The sequence below is a fragment of the Mesoplodon densirostris genome, chromosome 18 (assembly GCF_025265405.1).
Source record: "Mesoplodon densirostris isolate mMesDen1 chromosome 18, mMesDen1 primary haplotype, whole genome shotgun sequence".
NCBI classification, from domain to species: domain Eukaryota; kingdom Metazoa; phylum Chordata; class Mammalia; order Artiodactyla; family Ziphiidae; genus Mesoplodon; species Mesoplodon densirostris.
In genome coordinates this window covers 18,487,038-18,499,857 of record NC_082678.1, presented here as the reverse complement: position 1 = coordinate 18,499,857, position 12,820 = coordinate 18,487,038, and the positions used below count along the sequence as shown (strand labels likewise).

The window sequence follows — 12,820 nt, the reverse complement described above, 5'->3', positions numbered from 1 at the left end:
CCCAGATGAGTGTGATAGTGAGATGGAGCCAGATAAGGAAGCCTGGCCCAGAGGCCACTCACCCTCTGCCCCAGCCCCCCTCTCCCTGTTACTCGTGGGTGACAATTTTCTTCTAACCACTAGCTGCATGCCTGCCACTTACTGTTCTCAGAAAGGGGCCCATTTGTTGAAATGCCTACTGGGTTCAGCAGCCAGCCCTGACGGCTGGCCTCTCACATCAAACCCGAGAGCCAGCTCATGTCCGTATCTTTGAGACCGGGCAAGTGACAGCAATATCCCAGGAGGGCCAAGACAGGAGACAGCAGCCCCCAGTCCACTGTCCTGCCTCCCCGAGAACTCCAGGCCTTTCTTGGGAGGGGCTGGTCATTGGAGGCGGGGGTCCCAGGGGGGAAAATGTCCAGACTCCAGCCCCAGGAATGGGAGCAGCCAGGGGAGGCCCCACTGAGCTGTGGCCCCCAGGTGGAGGGCAGGCAGTGAGACTGAGATCTGGAACGTTTGAGCTTTGCCTCCTGTCTGCAGAAGCACCCCTGGAAATAAGTGAGTACCATAGGGGGCCCTCACCCGCCCCAGAGATGAACTGATTCACTGCAAGAAAAACAAGGGCTGAATTCCTGGCGTGACTGTCTAAAGCCAAATCAAATCAGACCCCAGCTCCCAGACAGGGCTGACGTGCCACAGGCAGTGACACCCAGGTCTCTGAGCTGGCTGTCATTGCAGGATGATCCTATTCAGAGAGCAGTAACCCTGGCCCCCCAAGACGAAGGCACAGGAGAAAGGACAGGGACAAAGGAAGATGTAGGGTTTTAAATATCTGAGGAAAAAAAAAGAGTCGTTCATTTAGAAGGCTGGGATGGAATCACCAGCCTCCGTGGCCACCTGCACTGTCCCAGCCCCGTCACTCTTGAGCACTTGAAACGTGGCCGGTTTGAATTGAAGATGTGCTCTTAGTATAAAATTCACACCGGACTTCAAAGACTTAGCATGAAAAAAGGATGTAAAATACCTCAATAATGTTTTATACTGACTACATGTCAAAATGATCTTTTGGATATATTGTGTTAAATGAAATATATTAAAAAAAACTAATTTCACCTATTGCTTTTTAAGTTTTTTTGGCTTGTAAACAGCAGAAGTTTATTGCTTACAGTTCTGAAGGCGGGAAGTCTGAGGTCTGAGCACTGGCATGGTTGGGTGAGGGCCCTCTTCAGGGTCATGGATTCTCGTGCTTTCCTCACATGGTGGAACGGGTGTTGCTATTTTTATTTAATGTGGCTACTAGAAAATTTAAAAGTACAGACAAGGCTTGCATTTCTGGCTCACAAAATGATAATTCTATCAGACAGCTCTGACCCAGAAGCCAGACTGGGTGACCCGTTCGTTTCAGCCTTCCCAGGCCTCCTCCTTTTGAACCAGAAAGGAGTCCCAGGACCTGGCTTCTTGTCCTGTCCACGAGGCCTTCCCCTTGCCTGGACTTGCTACCCACGCCCTGCGGATTGAGAGGTTTGAGATCAATGGATCCCCAACCTCCTGCCAGCGCTGACTTCCAGCACTGTGGCAGCTCATTCACATGCCCCAGCCTGGGGCTTCCAGGCATGTGATGTGGGCCACTCACAGCTCATGGGGCCCAAGCCCGGAGCAGAAGGGCTTATCAGAGCTGAAAGCAGTGTAGCTCCCGGCTCTGAGGCTGCCATGCATGCATGCAGCTAGGCAACAGGGTGGCAGCTTGCACAGTGTGCCAGGGCTTAAGTCACCCACTCTCTCCTCCAGCTCATGGGGTCCTGCAGGGAGGGGCATTCTCCTCCCTGCTGAAGCAGATGGCGGCAACTGCCTACTTTGCCCTGGGAACTGTAACCTGTCAGGCTTCCATATGCTCCCTGATCAGGACAAGCTTTGCCATCTCAGGAAACTGCCCTCTGTCTGTACAAAAGCTCTGCTACCAGACCCTTGGAGCCGAGCTGGCTGGTAACCTCTCTTGCCTTACACTTCCCTGGCCCGCTGAGGAGCCAAGGTGCCTTCACCGGCTGGGCAGAGCGGACAAGAGCTGGTGGGGTGGGGACTTCAGGGATGGGCCTCCTTCTGTCCACAGGTGCTGGGGGAGGAAGGGGCTGCGGCCCCAGGAATCCACTGGGCAGTTTGGAGGAGGCTCTCTTGGCTGCCAAGTCTGCCCAGCAAGCCTGATAAAAAGAAATACTGAAGGTTGGCCTGGAGGCCGTGGCTTGCCCAACTAGAACAGAGCGGGCAGAAGACGGTGCTAGCTATTCCTTCTGGGCCTTTTATAGAGAGTCTAAAGGAAGCAACTCAAGCAAACCAACCACCCAGTCCTGGCCATGTCGTGAGAATAGGGCTCCCCATACTAGGTGGCAAGAGAGAGAACACAGAGGGGACCTCAGGAGTCCCCAGGTCCCGAGTTGGCTGGGAGGGCAAGGCCAAGGATGTCTTGGCTATCTGTCCCTCCCTAGGAGTGGTTCCCTTTCCCTACCCTTGGGCAACAGTGGCTGGCCCCAGTTCACCTGTGTGACCAGTGCTGGTACAGCCCACACCTCTGGGCCATAGCAGCAGCCTGCTGGCACAAGCCATGCCTGCATTCCAGAAGGCTGCAGCCCACCCACTCTCACTCAGGCACTGTGGAGCCTCCAGGTCTCCCCAAGTTTCCCAACGGCTCTGGGCCTCTCTGTCACCTTGAAGACAACAGCTAGCCTTTAACAGCCAGGTCTGGGGACCTGCAGCCCTGTTGTGGAGAAGTTCAGGGTTAATGGAGGCGGCTTAGCCATGTCCCTTACAAGGTCAACAGCCCAGCACAGCAGCTGGGGAGAGAGTTATATTGGCTGTACTGAAGCAGCAGGGGTTCAGCTGCACCAAACCCCGTTCAATGGTCTGTGGAAGAAAGATTTATAAAACAAACAAAAAAATGAAAGAACGAATAGATCTTTATAGCTGAGGGGTAGGCCTTCCTCATCAGTCTTTGTTGCCAGGAAATCGGAAAGCACACAAGAGCAGCTCATTACACTCAGCCTGTTGTCCTAATGACATTGCCTAGACCTAGCAGGACTCGGCTCTGGGGAGGGAAAAGGAAAAAGACAGTGGGGCCTGCCGGGAGCAGGGAGCAGGCCGGCTATAAGCGGAAGGCTCTCCTCACCTCTCAGCTGCGCTGGCCCCACCAGCTTGGTGCACAGCAGCCTGGAGCCTGGGCTCAGGCTGCATGGCTACAGCTAGGAGGAGAAGAGACTGTTCCACGAGTTCAGTCCTAGCTAGGCAGGGGCTCCCTCTGCAAGGCCCCAGGTCAGAGCCAGGACAGGGCTCAGCGGTGAAGGTGGCCTACAGGCAGCAGTGGAGGGAGAAGCATGGTGTGCTAATGCCAGCTCCATCCGTGGGGGAGCGAAGGGAAGGAAATTCATTTGTCAAGGGCCTATTGTACTAAGCAAGCCCTCTGCATGGCGGAGCCCATCTTCCAGGGGATGACCCCTACCCTCCTTCCATTCCAAGATGAGTGAGAGCTCACGAACATCACCAGCTTTCAGCGACCAGTTACCTGCCCGTTGTAACTGCACTGCTTCCTGCCAGAAGGTCCCTGGGAAAAGTTCAGCCAAACAGAAAGAACGTGGTTCTTTTCCAAGGGGTCATTCAACCGCACACTTAGCGTGAGGACACATAGTTGCAGCTAACAGAGGTGAACAAAACCATCTGCTGAAAAGAGGGACCACAGAGTAGCAAGGCTCCCCTTTCCAACACAATTAAAATCACCACAGTGGGTGCGGCCGAGGGAGGAATGCAGTGCCCCCTGCCTCGGAGCCCTGCAGGTCTTGACCCCAGCGTGACACAGACTCTGATAGAGCCACCAGGATCCTGCCCCCAAAACAAAAGCAACAAAACCAAACCTGAGCAGCTCGAAAAGGTTGGATAAAAGGTTCCCACAAGTGTTCCATCAGTATCCATGAGCTGAGGGTATATTTTAACTTGTACCAGCCAACAATACGGCTCACGAACACTTGGCGCTCACACGGAGGGCAGATCCCGGGCAGCGAGGGGCCGCGAGGGGCCGTGTTGGTCATTCGTGCCCTCCCGCCTGTGCACAGTGTCTCCAGCATCTCACAGAACCACAGGCCAGACTCTTCCAGTTGGCGTTGTCAGGATGCAGGCAGTTTCCAATTTATCTCTGCTTTGGAACATCGATAAACTTTACAGCTAAATCTGGTTTCCATCTCCTCTGTAGCAACAAGTGTCTTCCAAAACAAAAAAAATTAGAACCAACACATATTTTTGCTATCTTTGGACACTTTCCTAGACCTCTGAAGGTTCCAAGCTTCTCAAAGCTGTAGACGGCAACATGTTTAGAGATCCGCGGTCGATTAGCTTTTGTGTATGCTGATGCCGAGCGCGTGAAGGATCAGCATTGCCATGGCGATGGCAGTGAACAGGCAGAGTGAGCGCAGCCCCTACCTCGGAGTTCCTGGAGCCGCGCGTCCTCTCCTGGCTGGGAGGAGGAGGAGGCCATCGCCTCAGCTGCAGGAGGAAAGACTGGCGAAGTGCCAGGGCCACTGTGGGTGGACGGGTGCACTGCCAGCACAGGCTGTCACCTCATGGCCACGGTGAAAGGCTCAGGTTGCCACCAAAGGAAAGGGATGGAACGAAGCCCGGCACTGTTTCATTTCAAATAGGGAATCCAAGAATTCTCATCTAGTCAAATGGAAAACTGGGGAATTCCCTGGCGGTCCAGTGGTTAAGACTTCGTTTTCCAATGCAGGGGGTGCGGGTTCAATTCCTGGTCCAGGAGCTAAGATCCCACATGCCTCAGGGCCAAAAAACCAAAACATAAAACAGAAGCAATATTGTAACAAATTCAATAAAGACTTAAAAAAAAAAAAAAAGGAAAACTGGAGAGTACAGCGAAACAATGCATATGGAAAGGAAAAAACCAGGAGACTGAGCAGTGGAGAGCCTGTCCAGCTCCAACTGCCTTACGTTGCTTTTTCCGACAGAACCAGCAGAGTTAAGGATAACGAACTTGGCCAAATCATGTCTTTCCCATCCAAGGCTCAGCATTCATTCTCTAAGGCTGTACGCAGAGCGTTCACCTCGTGGGGCTTTGAACTCTAACGTTTCTGCAGATCAAGACCATCACTACCCAACAGGTAAGAAGGTAAAAACCATTAACACAGCAGCCCTCAGGCATGTTCTAAAAAACGTAGACTCAACTGAGCTTGCGCTCCTCCTCTCTGGATCTGGGGAGACAGAAGACTCTTCCAGGGTCAAATCCTGCTGACCACGGCACAGCTCACCCTGTGGGAGGGATGAGAGCCAAAACAGCAGGACCCACCCAAAGCAAAGCGACTGTTCACAACCCTTCCTCACACCGGCAGAGCTCCCTGCCCTCCGCTCCCTGGGAAGGAGGGACCGGGTGGCCTCTGCAGTTTCATTCTGTGAACCCATCCAGCCAAGAGTGCTGCTCCCTGGGCCTGACTCTGAACCCGTTCCCATGAGCTGCAATAGCCGCTTCCCAGGCCTGAGGACAGGATGGGGTCCTGCTTCTGGCGTCCCGTCCCCCATATCACAGCCTGTTTAACGTCTGGGGATTCCAGGTGAAGAGATGTGCGAGCTAAGTGAGACCTCGGCCCTGCCAGGTCTTTCTTAGGTAAATATGCGTTTTGATACTAATCACATCTTGTCATGGCCTCACTGGCTGACAACAGTCACTGCTACTCAGAGCAGCCAGCAAGGACACCAGGTGGAGGGGAACTTCTGGTGTGTTTCTTTTTCATGAGAAAGAGAAAGCTTAGAAAATCTTCAAAATGATCGACTCGGGATTCTGGCCCCCCCCCGCCCCCGTATGCCGGCACTCTGAAGAGAGTAGGAAGGGCTGGAAGGAGCAAGACAAAGGGACATCTTCCCAGATGAGGACAGACAGAGCTTCTCCAGCCCCGGCCACACCCCTACAGTGCCACAGACACTGGCACAAGCAGACTGGAGGACCGCCTGCACAGTGGGGCCTCAAACTGGCTTCCTGACGCTGGAGGACGCCCCAGCTGTGGCTGCAGCCCAGGTCAGCGTGAGAATGAGGTGAGGGAGATGAAGAACCTTGGACCACAGCCCTGGTGCTGCCAAGCGCACTAGATAGCGGGATGAGGGTGAGGAGGAGAACGAAGGGCCCCAGCGCTCCCCCAGCCCATCAGGAACACTGACCGGGCCTTCAGGACCAAAATCCAGGACCTCAACCTAAGATCATCTGTGCTGTATCTTCAGAAGGAGGTAGGGAGAGAGGAAAGAAAGATACCCCTAAATTGCATGGCACAGATGATGAAATGATGAAACTTTCAATTAAAATTTAAAAAGATCAGCTTCCTGAGACTCTCTGACCCAAAGCAAATCCTGGGGGGAGAAGAGTTCTTATCTCTGAGCATCTCGAAAGCCCCTGCCAATGCTCAAGTCTAAGAGACACATCTGATCTGTCTTCCCACCACCCTCTCCTAACTTCTGGCGATTTCCTCTGCAGCTCACTGGGAAAACAGAGGCACCTCTGAGCCCACAGAGGGTTTCATGCATCTCATGTTTAAGTCACTTTTATTCCTTGCTTTCTGACATTACTTTTGTGACTCCTATTATTGATACTATAATAGAAAAACGAGTGACGAAGAAAAAATAAAGGGTAAGGAAAGGAAGTGATGAAAATATAATGGCATCTAAAAATTACAGGTTGGGAACTACAGTGCCTCCATCACTCGTATCAGGCATCAGACATACCCACGTTGCCAGGAAGTCAGGATCCACATGACATGACAGGATCTTGCAACAAGGTTCCCGAGGAGAAAGCTGGGACCAGACGTGAATGAGGATGTGCAAAGAATGGGCACAGTATCCAGCATCTTTGCCTTTTAATATAAGATTTGTTTTCATCATTTCTGAGTGTAACATATTTCTTCTAAAAATAGAGCTCTTTGCTTGTTCTGAAACTTCTTAACTTTCACTTGGAGGTGAAGGGGAATAAGGCTGCCAATGTTTCCTAGTCACGGACAAACTCTTCAAGGGATTCTGGATGCTCACAGCAAGAATGAGTTCATTTCAAATCCATGGTACTGAAGAAATACGACAAAACATTCTCAGCCCCAATCTGTGCCTGGTGTGGACCCCCACGACCACATTACTGACCAAAGGCTCACATGAGACCAGACGGCAGGGGCCCCTCCTCCAGGGGACGGACACAGGACCCTGCACATATTTATCAGAAGACAACAGGGTGCCCTTCTAGCACCCTGGCTAAGAATGGAAGTGTACAAACACACAAGACATAGGAATGCAGGGTTGAGGATGTTAAACTTCTGCCCTGGGCCAATGCAGACCTGGATTTAATATCATGGAAGCTGCTGGGGTTTTCTCACAATACAGATTAAGAGTCAGAATCTCCCCCTGCCCCCAAGGAAGAGCCTGGTTAGCTCCTGAATCCAAAGATGCCCTTGATATATCCAGTGAGGCCACTCTTGGTCTTCTGCTCCAACTTGTCCTCAAGGGGTGGGAAAGCCACATGGTTGAGGGCCAGGTCAAAGAACAAAGGCTTGCATGGGATGGGCTGGAATCCCGGCGGGAAGTGCACGAGGTTGGCTTGCTTGGTGACGAGGGAAGGGTCCAGGCAGAATGTCTCAAACCGTTCGACCAGGGGCTGGAAGTCAAACCAAAAGCAGGAACCCAGATGTTAATCACAGCCCACTGGTGGAGCATTCACTACGGGCCGAGCACCCAGTTCAGAGCTGACATGTGCTATCTCACTGGATGCCCACAAACCTCCTATGAGGGGCTTTCACGTCCTCATTTTATAGTTGAGAGTCACTGAAATCTAGAGAGGTTGAGAGAGGTGGGCTGGGACTGAGGTATGAGCCTGTCCGATGTCCAAGTCACAGCTCCTAGCCAGGGCACACAGCAGGTTCCTAACTCTATTTGGGACCATCTAGATGACACCTAACAAATCTTACATAGGCAGCTTTCAGGTCCTGAGTAAAAGAAGGGAGGGAAGTAGGGTGTTCACTTAGAAATTTAGGGTCCTCGTTCTACAAATGAGTACACATTCCTAGTAAGTTATGAATCCTTTTTATTCCTCAAAAGCCACAGCCCAGACTCACCTTATTGTCCTTGACTTGGAAAGAGGTCTCTGTTTGGTGGGAATCATTTGTATCTGAAAGTTTCACAGGATTCAGTAAGAACAGGGACTTATAACACACCATAGTCACGAATGACACCTATCACACGTCTGGGTTCTAAATCCTAAGAGCAAAAGTAGCCCATCTGTAAGGAGTTAGCCCTCTGCCTCCTGAGTCCAAACTCAGAGAGAAGTAGTGCAGATAACAGACAACTAACCCCAGACCAATGTGGTCGGCCCAGCGAAGCAAGCACCGTCAAATGCAAGACACTGATAGGCAGAACGGACAGCACAACAGCGTTTCTCTAAATTCTTCCACATAACCTGATGCCTCAATGGGGCAGAAGGAATGGCAGGAAAAAACTGCTTACAGGTTAACCAAAACAGCCCCTTTCAATCTTAAAACAGTGGCATAGGGGGTGGGAGAGAAGAGGGGCAGCAGTGAAGGGGAGTCTGAGAAGACAGGCCGCAGAGGACAGGCAGGCGGCTCACCCAGGATTGCGGCCGCCTGCAGAGAGCACTTTTCCGACCTCACTTGCGTGATGAGCTCTTGCACGTCAGGCAGGTCCTGTAACAATGTGGAAAACGGGGACTCGTGAGCTGGAGTCAGGCCAGAGAAGCGCACCACACTAACCTGAGCTAAGTGACCCCACTGGTATTTTCATGAATTTTAGACTTTTTAAAATGGTCTCCCTATTAAAAGAAACAACACACAAAAACTAGCCTGTTTCAAAGGGGGAAATCTATGCCATGGCTTAAGTAATACTGCCTGGAAATAATAATGACAACAATGATAATATTAATAAATTTATCATATACTAAATGCATTATGTGCCAGGCATTGCTCTAAGTAGTTCACATAATCGTTCATTTCATCTTCGCAATAATCCTGAGATAGTCTGTACTTGCATTTTACAGATAAGAAGACTAAAGCACAGAGGGGCCAAAGAATGTGTCCAGTCACATTCCCCGTGGCAGTAGGGCGGGGCTTCAGAACTCGGACGGCTGGCTCCAGGGCCTGAGCCCCCACCCACTGACCCCTTCTACAAGGGCAATGCCATTCTCTTGCCTCAGCTTCTTACTCGGCAAATTGGGAAAGATCTGACTAGGTCTGGATACTGCTGAATCCCCTACACCTCTGTTCCCTAACGCTTTCCCCTGAAACCAGCCGTCACATTAGGTCAGATGGGCTTTTGTAAAATGCCTCTTACTTCTCTCCGGAGATAAGCCATCCACACTGGTTTGTCTCCACATTCCAACGACACCCTACCAGATGACGCTGCTACACTCGCCAGCCCACCCTCTGCCCACAGCCGCCTCCCATGTACTCCTTCCTATTTCTCTGACCTCACCCTCTATCTTCTTCTGTATTCACAGGTGGGTCCTATGCAAGTCCCATGGCTGCAGCAAAACCACAAGCTCTCCGAAGGGAGAAACCAGAGTTCTCCTCCACCCCCGAGCCCAGGGCTGTTCCCAGCAGACACGAGTGCCCCAACAGCAGCCCCTCTCACACTGCCTGTGACAGTGTTAGGAACAGTAACCCTAGCCCGCTTTTCTAAAGTCTCTACTTATAAAACACACATGGATTCCTTGGACCAGTGCTTTAAGAATCTATAACCTCACAGCAGTCCACAAGCTTAAAAAGCTAGCTGCCATTCAACAATCACTAAATCAAACCAGATCAGCATGTAAGCTTTGATATATACCCAAGTCACCTGGGGGTCTTGCCAAAACGCACTTTTGACTCAGCAGGCCTGGGGTGGGGCCTGACAACCTGCATTTCTAGCAAACTCCCAAATGCTGCTGCTGCTGGTCCAGGCACACACTGTGTGGTTTTCAACTTGGCTACACATTAGAATAACTGAGGGGCTTAAAAGACCCCAATGCTCATACCAGATCCCACACCAATTAGAACCAATATCTCTGAGGGTGGAACCTGGACATCCACCTTTTAAAAATCTTCCCTGGCAATTCCAACATGTAGCCGAGTCTGAGAACAGTACTTCAGGGTGGTTTTAACCAGAGGAAGGCCGTCCCTCTTGGTACCCGAGTCCTCTTCGGGCCTGGAATGCTGCCATGAGCTGCACTCCACAGCTCCTGGGCACTCAGGGATGTACCACATGCCATGGCTGACCAGGCAGGACCAGTCTGGGAAGGCGTCGCAGCCTCACAGCAAAAGCGCTCAGGGCTTCGAAAACGAGAGAACAACAGCTCACCTTTAGGCTGTTCTTGAAGGCTCCGGCATCAGAATTCACCTCATCTGCGTATTTCAGGACCCTGTCGTACAGGACAAGGGCTTCGCTCCACTTCTTCACCAGCACATAGGACTGAGCGATGAAGAAACACCTGATGGGGAAGGAAAGAGCCACAGTGTTCTTAAGCAAAAATCACCCAAGATCAAGGCTTTCCTTGCTGTTTAGGCTAAATAAATTGTAAAGTTTCTTAACCTCAGGCTCACTACCTGGGATGGGAGATCCCACCGTTCTCACTGTTCCAGTTTGCCAGCCTAACCTGCGGACTTGTCCCCGAAATTGGAGCCAACAAGTGTAGGTCCAAAGCTGACCCACTGTCTTTTACTTACTGTTGGCTCTGCAAAAAAGAGGTAATTCCCAAAACGCACAGGGAGGAAGCTGGAGACAGGCAGGAAGGAGGGAGGCTGCCCAGATATAAATCCCACCCACAACTGCCCACACATCGAGGTCGCAACCGTTCACCTCTGCACATGTCTTTCAAAAACCAAATCCAAAGAAACAAACCTCTTCCTAATAGCAATTACTCTGCTGGGATCAACAGAGCCTGAGCGCTGCTGGCCTTTGACAGGAGCCAGAGAGCACAGGGGCAGGCGGGCCAGAAAAGGAAGGGCAAAAGCACTCAGGGCTCTACTGAGCCATTCTGTCTAGACCCCATGTTGCTACACAGTCCACTCCCAAGTTACAAATAGCACGGTGCATGTAAGAAACTAAGACACTGAGCTTTCTCCCAACTCAGTTCAGTCTCCCTGAATCAGCTGCTCTGGTTCTGCTAATTAACGCTTTTTCCAACACTTATCCCCTTTCCACTGGGAGGAGGAAGGAAAGGGAAGGGAGAAGACAGGTAATGTATGTGCTTTCCAGCTCCCCCAACCTTTCCAAAGAGCAAAACTGCACTGGAAACTCCCAGCCACAACCTGAAACTTCCCTTGAACACGCTGGGCTAACTGCTCTCTGATCACATACCCAACCTTCCAGGGACGTACTCCCAAGGCTTCTAGAACCAATGGATGGTAGAGGAGAGCCCTGTCTGTCCCGCAGGCACTTACCTGTAAGCCTTGTAGACCCGAGTTTTAAGGCCTATCTCTTTCTGGAAGGCTCTGTCCTCCTCTAAGCCAGGAAGCTGGAGCAATTCCACCAGATTCTGCACAACAGATGCAACAAGAAAACTCATGAAGAGGAGGCCTCGCACTGACAGTTTGACAGAAGACTTGTGAGAACAGACATGGGCAAAACGAAAGAGTCTAGGCTTCAAATAATGGGAAAAAGTCTGTGACGCGTGACTCAGCAGCAGCCACATCTGGTGTCACCTCCACCCTCCTCTCTGACACTGAAAGCCCACGTGTCCTTTCTCTCTCAGTCACACTCCACCTCCTTCAGAGACTTCTTGGACCCTCTCAGCTAGAGGGGATTTCTCCGGCTCTGAATTCTCATTTCAGACAGCCCACTCCTGTGGCATCTACACGAGTAAGTGCAGATGTGCAGGGGTCTCACAACCTTACTCACTGGTGAGCTCCCAGTGGGCCGAGGCAGAGTGGCCTCAGGATGCTCCACAGCATACGGGAGACCACCCTGCAGAGGGGAAGTGCTCAGTGAATACCTGTGGTTTACAAGTGTCTACACATCAACATGTCTGAATATCGGGCTCACGGATGGCTGAAATGGCACGAAAACAAGACCTCTATCTTTTATCGAGACGCTAACAGCCCCTGGCTGTCACAGCCCTTTCGCTATGCAAAGCTCAGTCATTTGTATCCAACACAAACACGGGATAGACTCTTGCATTCCCAGCCCTCCAGGGTCACCTGAAGAATGATGTCATAGAGCCGGATCAGGTCCTGGGGCCGGGGGGAGCGCTTGCTGTCATCCTCCGGCTGCTGCTGCAGCACTGCCTTCTGCAGGCCTTTAGCCATGTTCTCGTTCCGCTTGATTGCTGTTGACAGCTTGATGTAAGTCAGGTAGCTGGAATGGACCACATGTCAGCTCAGGTTATGATGAGGGAAGCTGATGTTCTGGGAAGAGCACTGGACCACAAGCTGGGACTGCCCTAGGGGATTATGGGGGTGAGGGCATGTCATATCGCAGGGCTCTCCGAACTGGGCCTCAAGCTCCAAGGGCCTTCAATTCTGGCTGCTGTTCAGTGGCTAACTGCAGGGGACCAGTATGAAACCTTATGACAAAATCTGATTTTAGCTTGAATTATATCCTCTGTGTCTTTATTTTTTAAATTTAAAAAATTTTTGCGGCATGCGGGCCTCTCACTGTTGTGGCCTCTCCCGTTGCGGAGCACAGGCTCCAGACTTGCAGGCTCAGCGGCCATGGCTCACGGGCCCAGCCGCTCTGCGGCATGTGGGATCTTCCCAGACCGGGGCACGAATCCGTGTCCCCTGCATCGGCAGGCGGACTCTCAACCACTGCGCCACCAGGGAAGCCCCTCTCTGTATCTTTA

General features: G+C 51.7%; 1 protein-coding gene across 1 annotated transcript in view; it reads right to left on the bottom strand.

Annotated features, from left to right (window-relative positions):
* Positions 1-7,293: 7,293 nt before the first annotated feature.
* Positions 7,294-12,820, bottom strand: part of SRP68 (signal recognition particle 68) — a 29,448-nt gene continuing 23,921 nt past the window's right edge. The window contains exons 11-16 of the mRNA XM_060081923.1: positions 12,177-12,333; positions 11,421-11,515; positions 10,339-10,468; positions 8,615-8,690; positions 8,106-8,158; positions 7,294-7,648 (exon numbers count right to left, since the gene is read on the bottom strand). Coding sequence (XP_059937906.1) covers positions 7,421-7,648; positions 8,106-8,158; positions 8,615-8,690; positions 10,339-10,468; positions 11,421-11,515; positions 12,177-12,333 — 739 coding nt within the window. The 3' untranslated portion in view covers positions 7,294-7,420. The remainder of the gene's footprint in view (positions 7,649-8,105; positions 8,159-8,614; positions 8,691-10,338; positions 10,469-11,420; positions 11,516-12,176; positions 12,334-12,820) is intronic.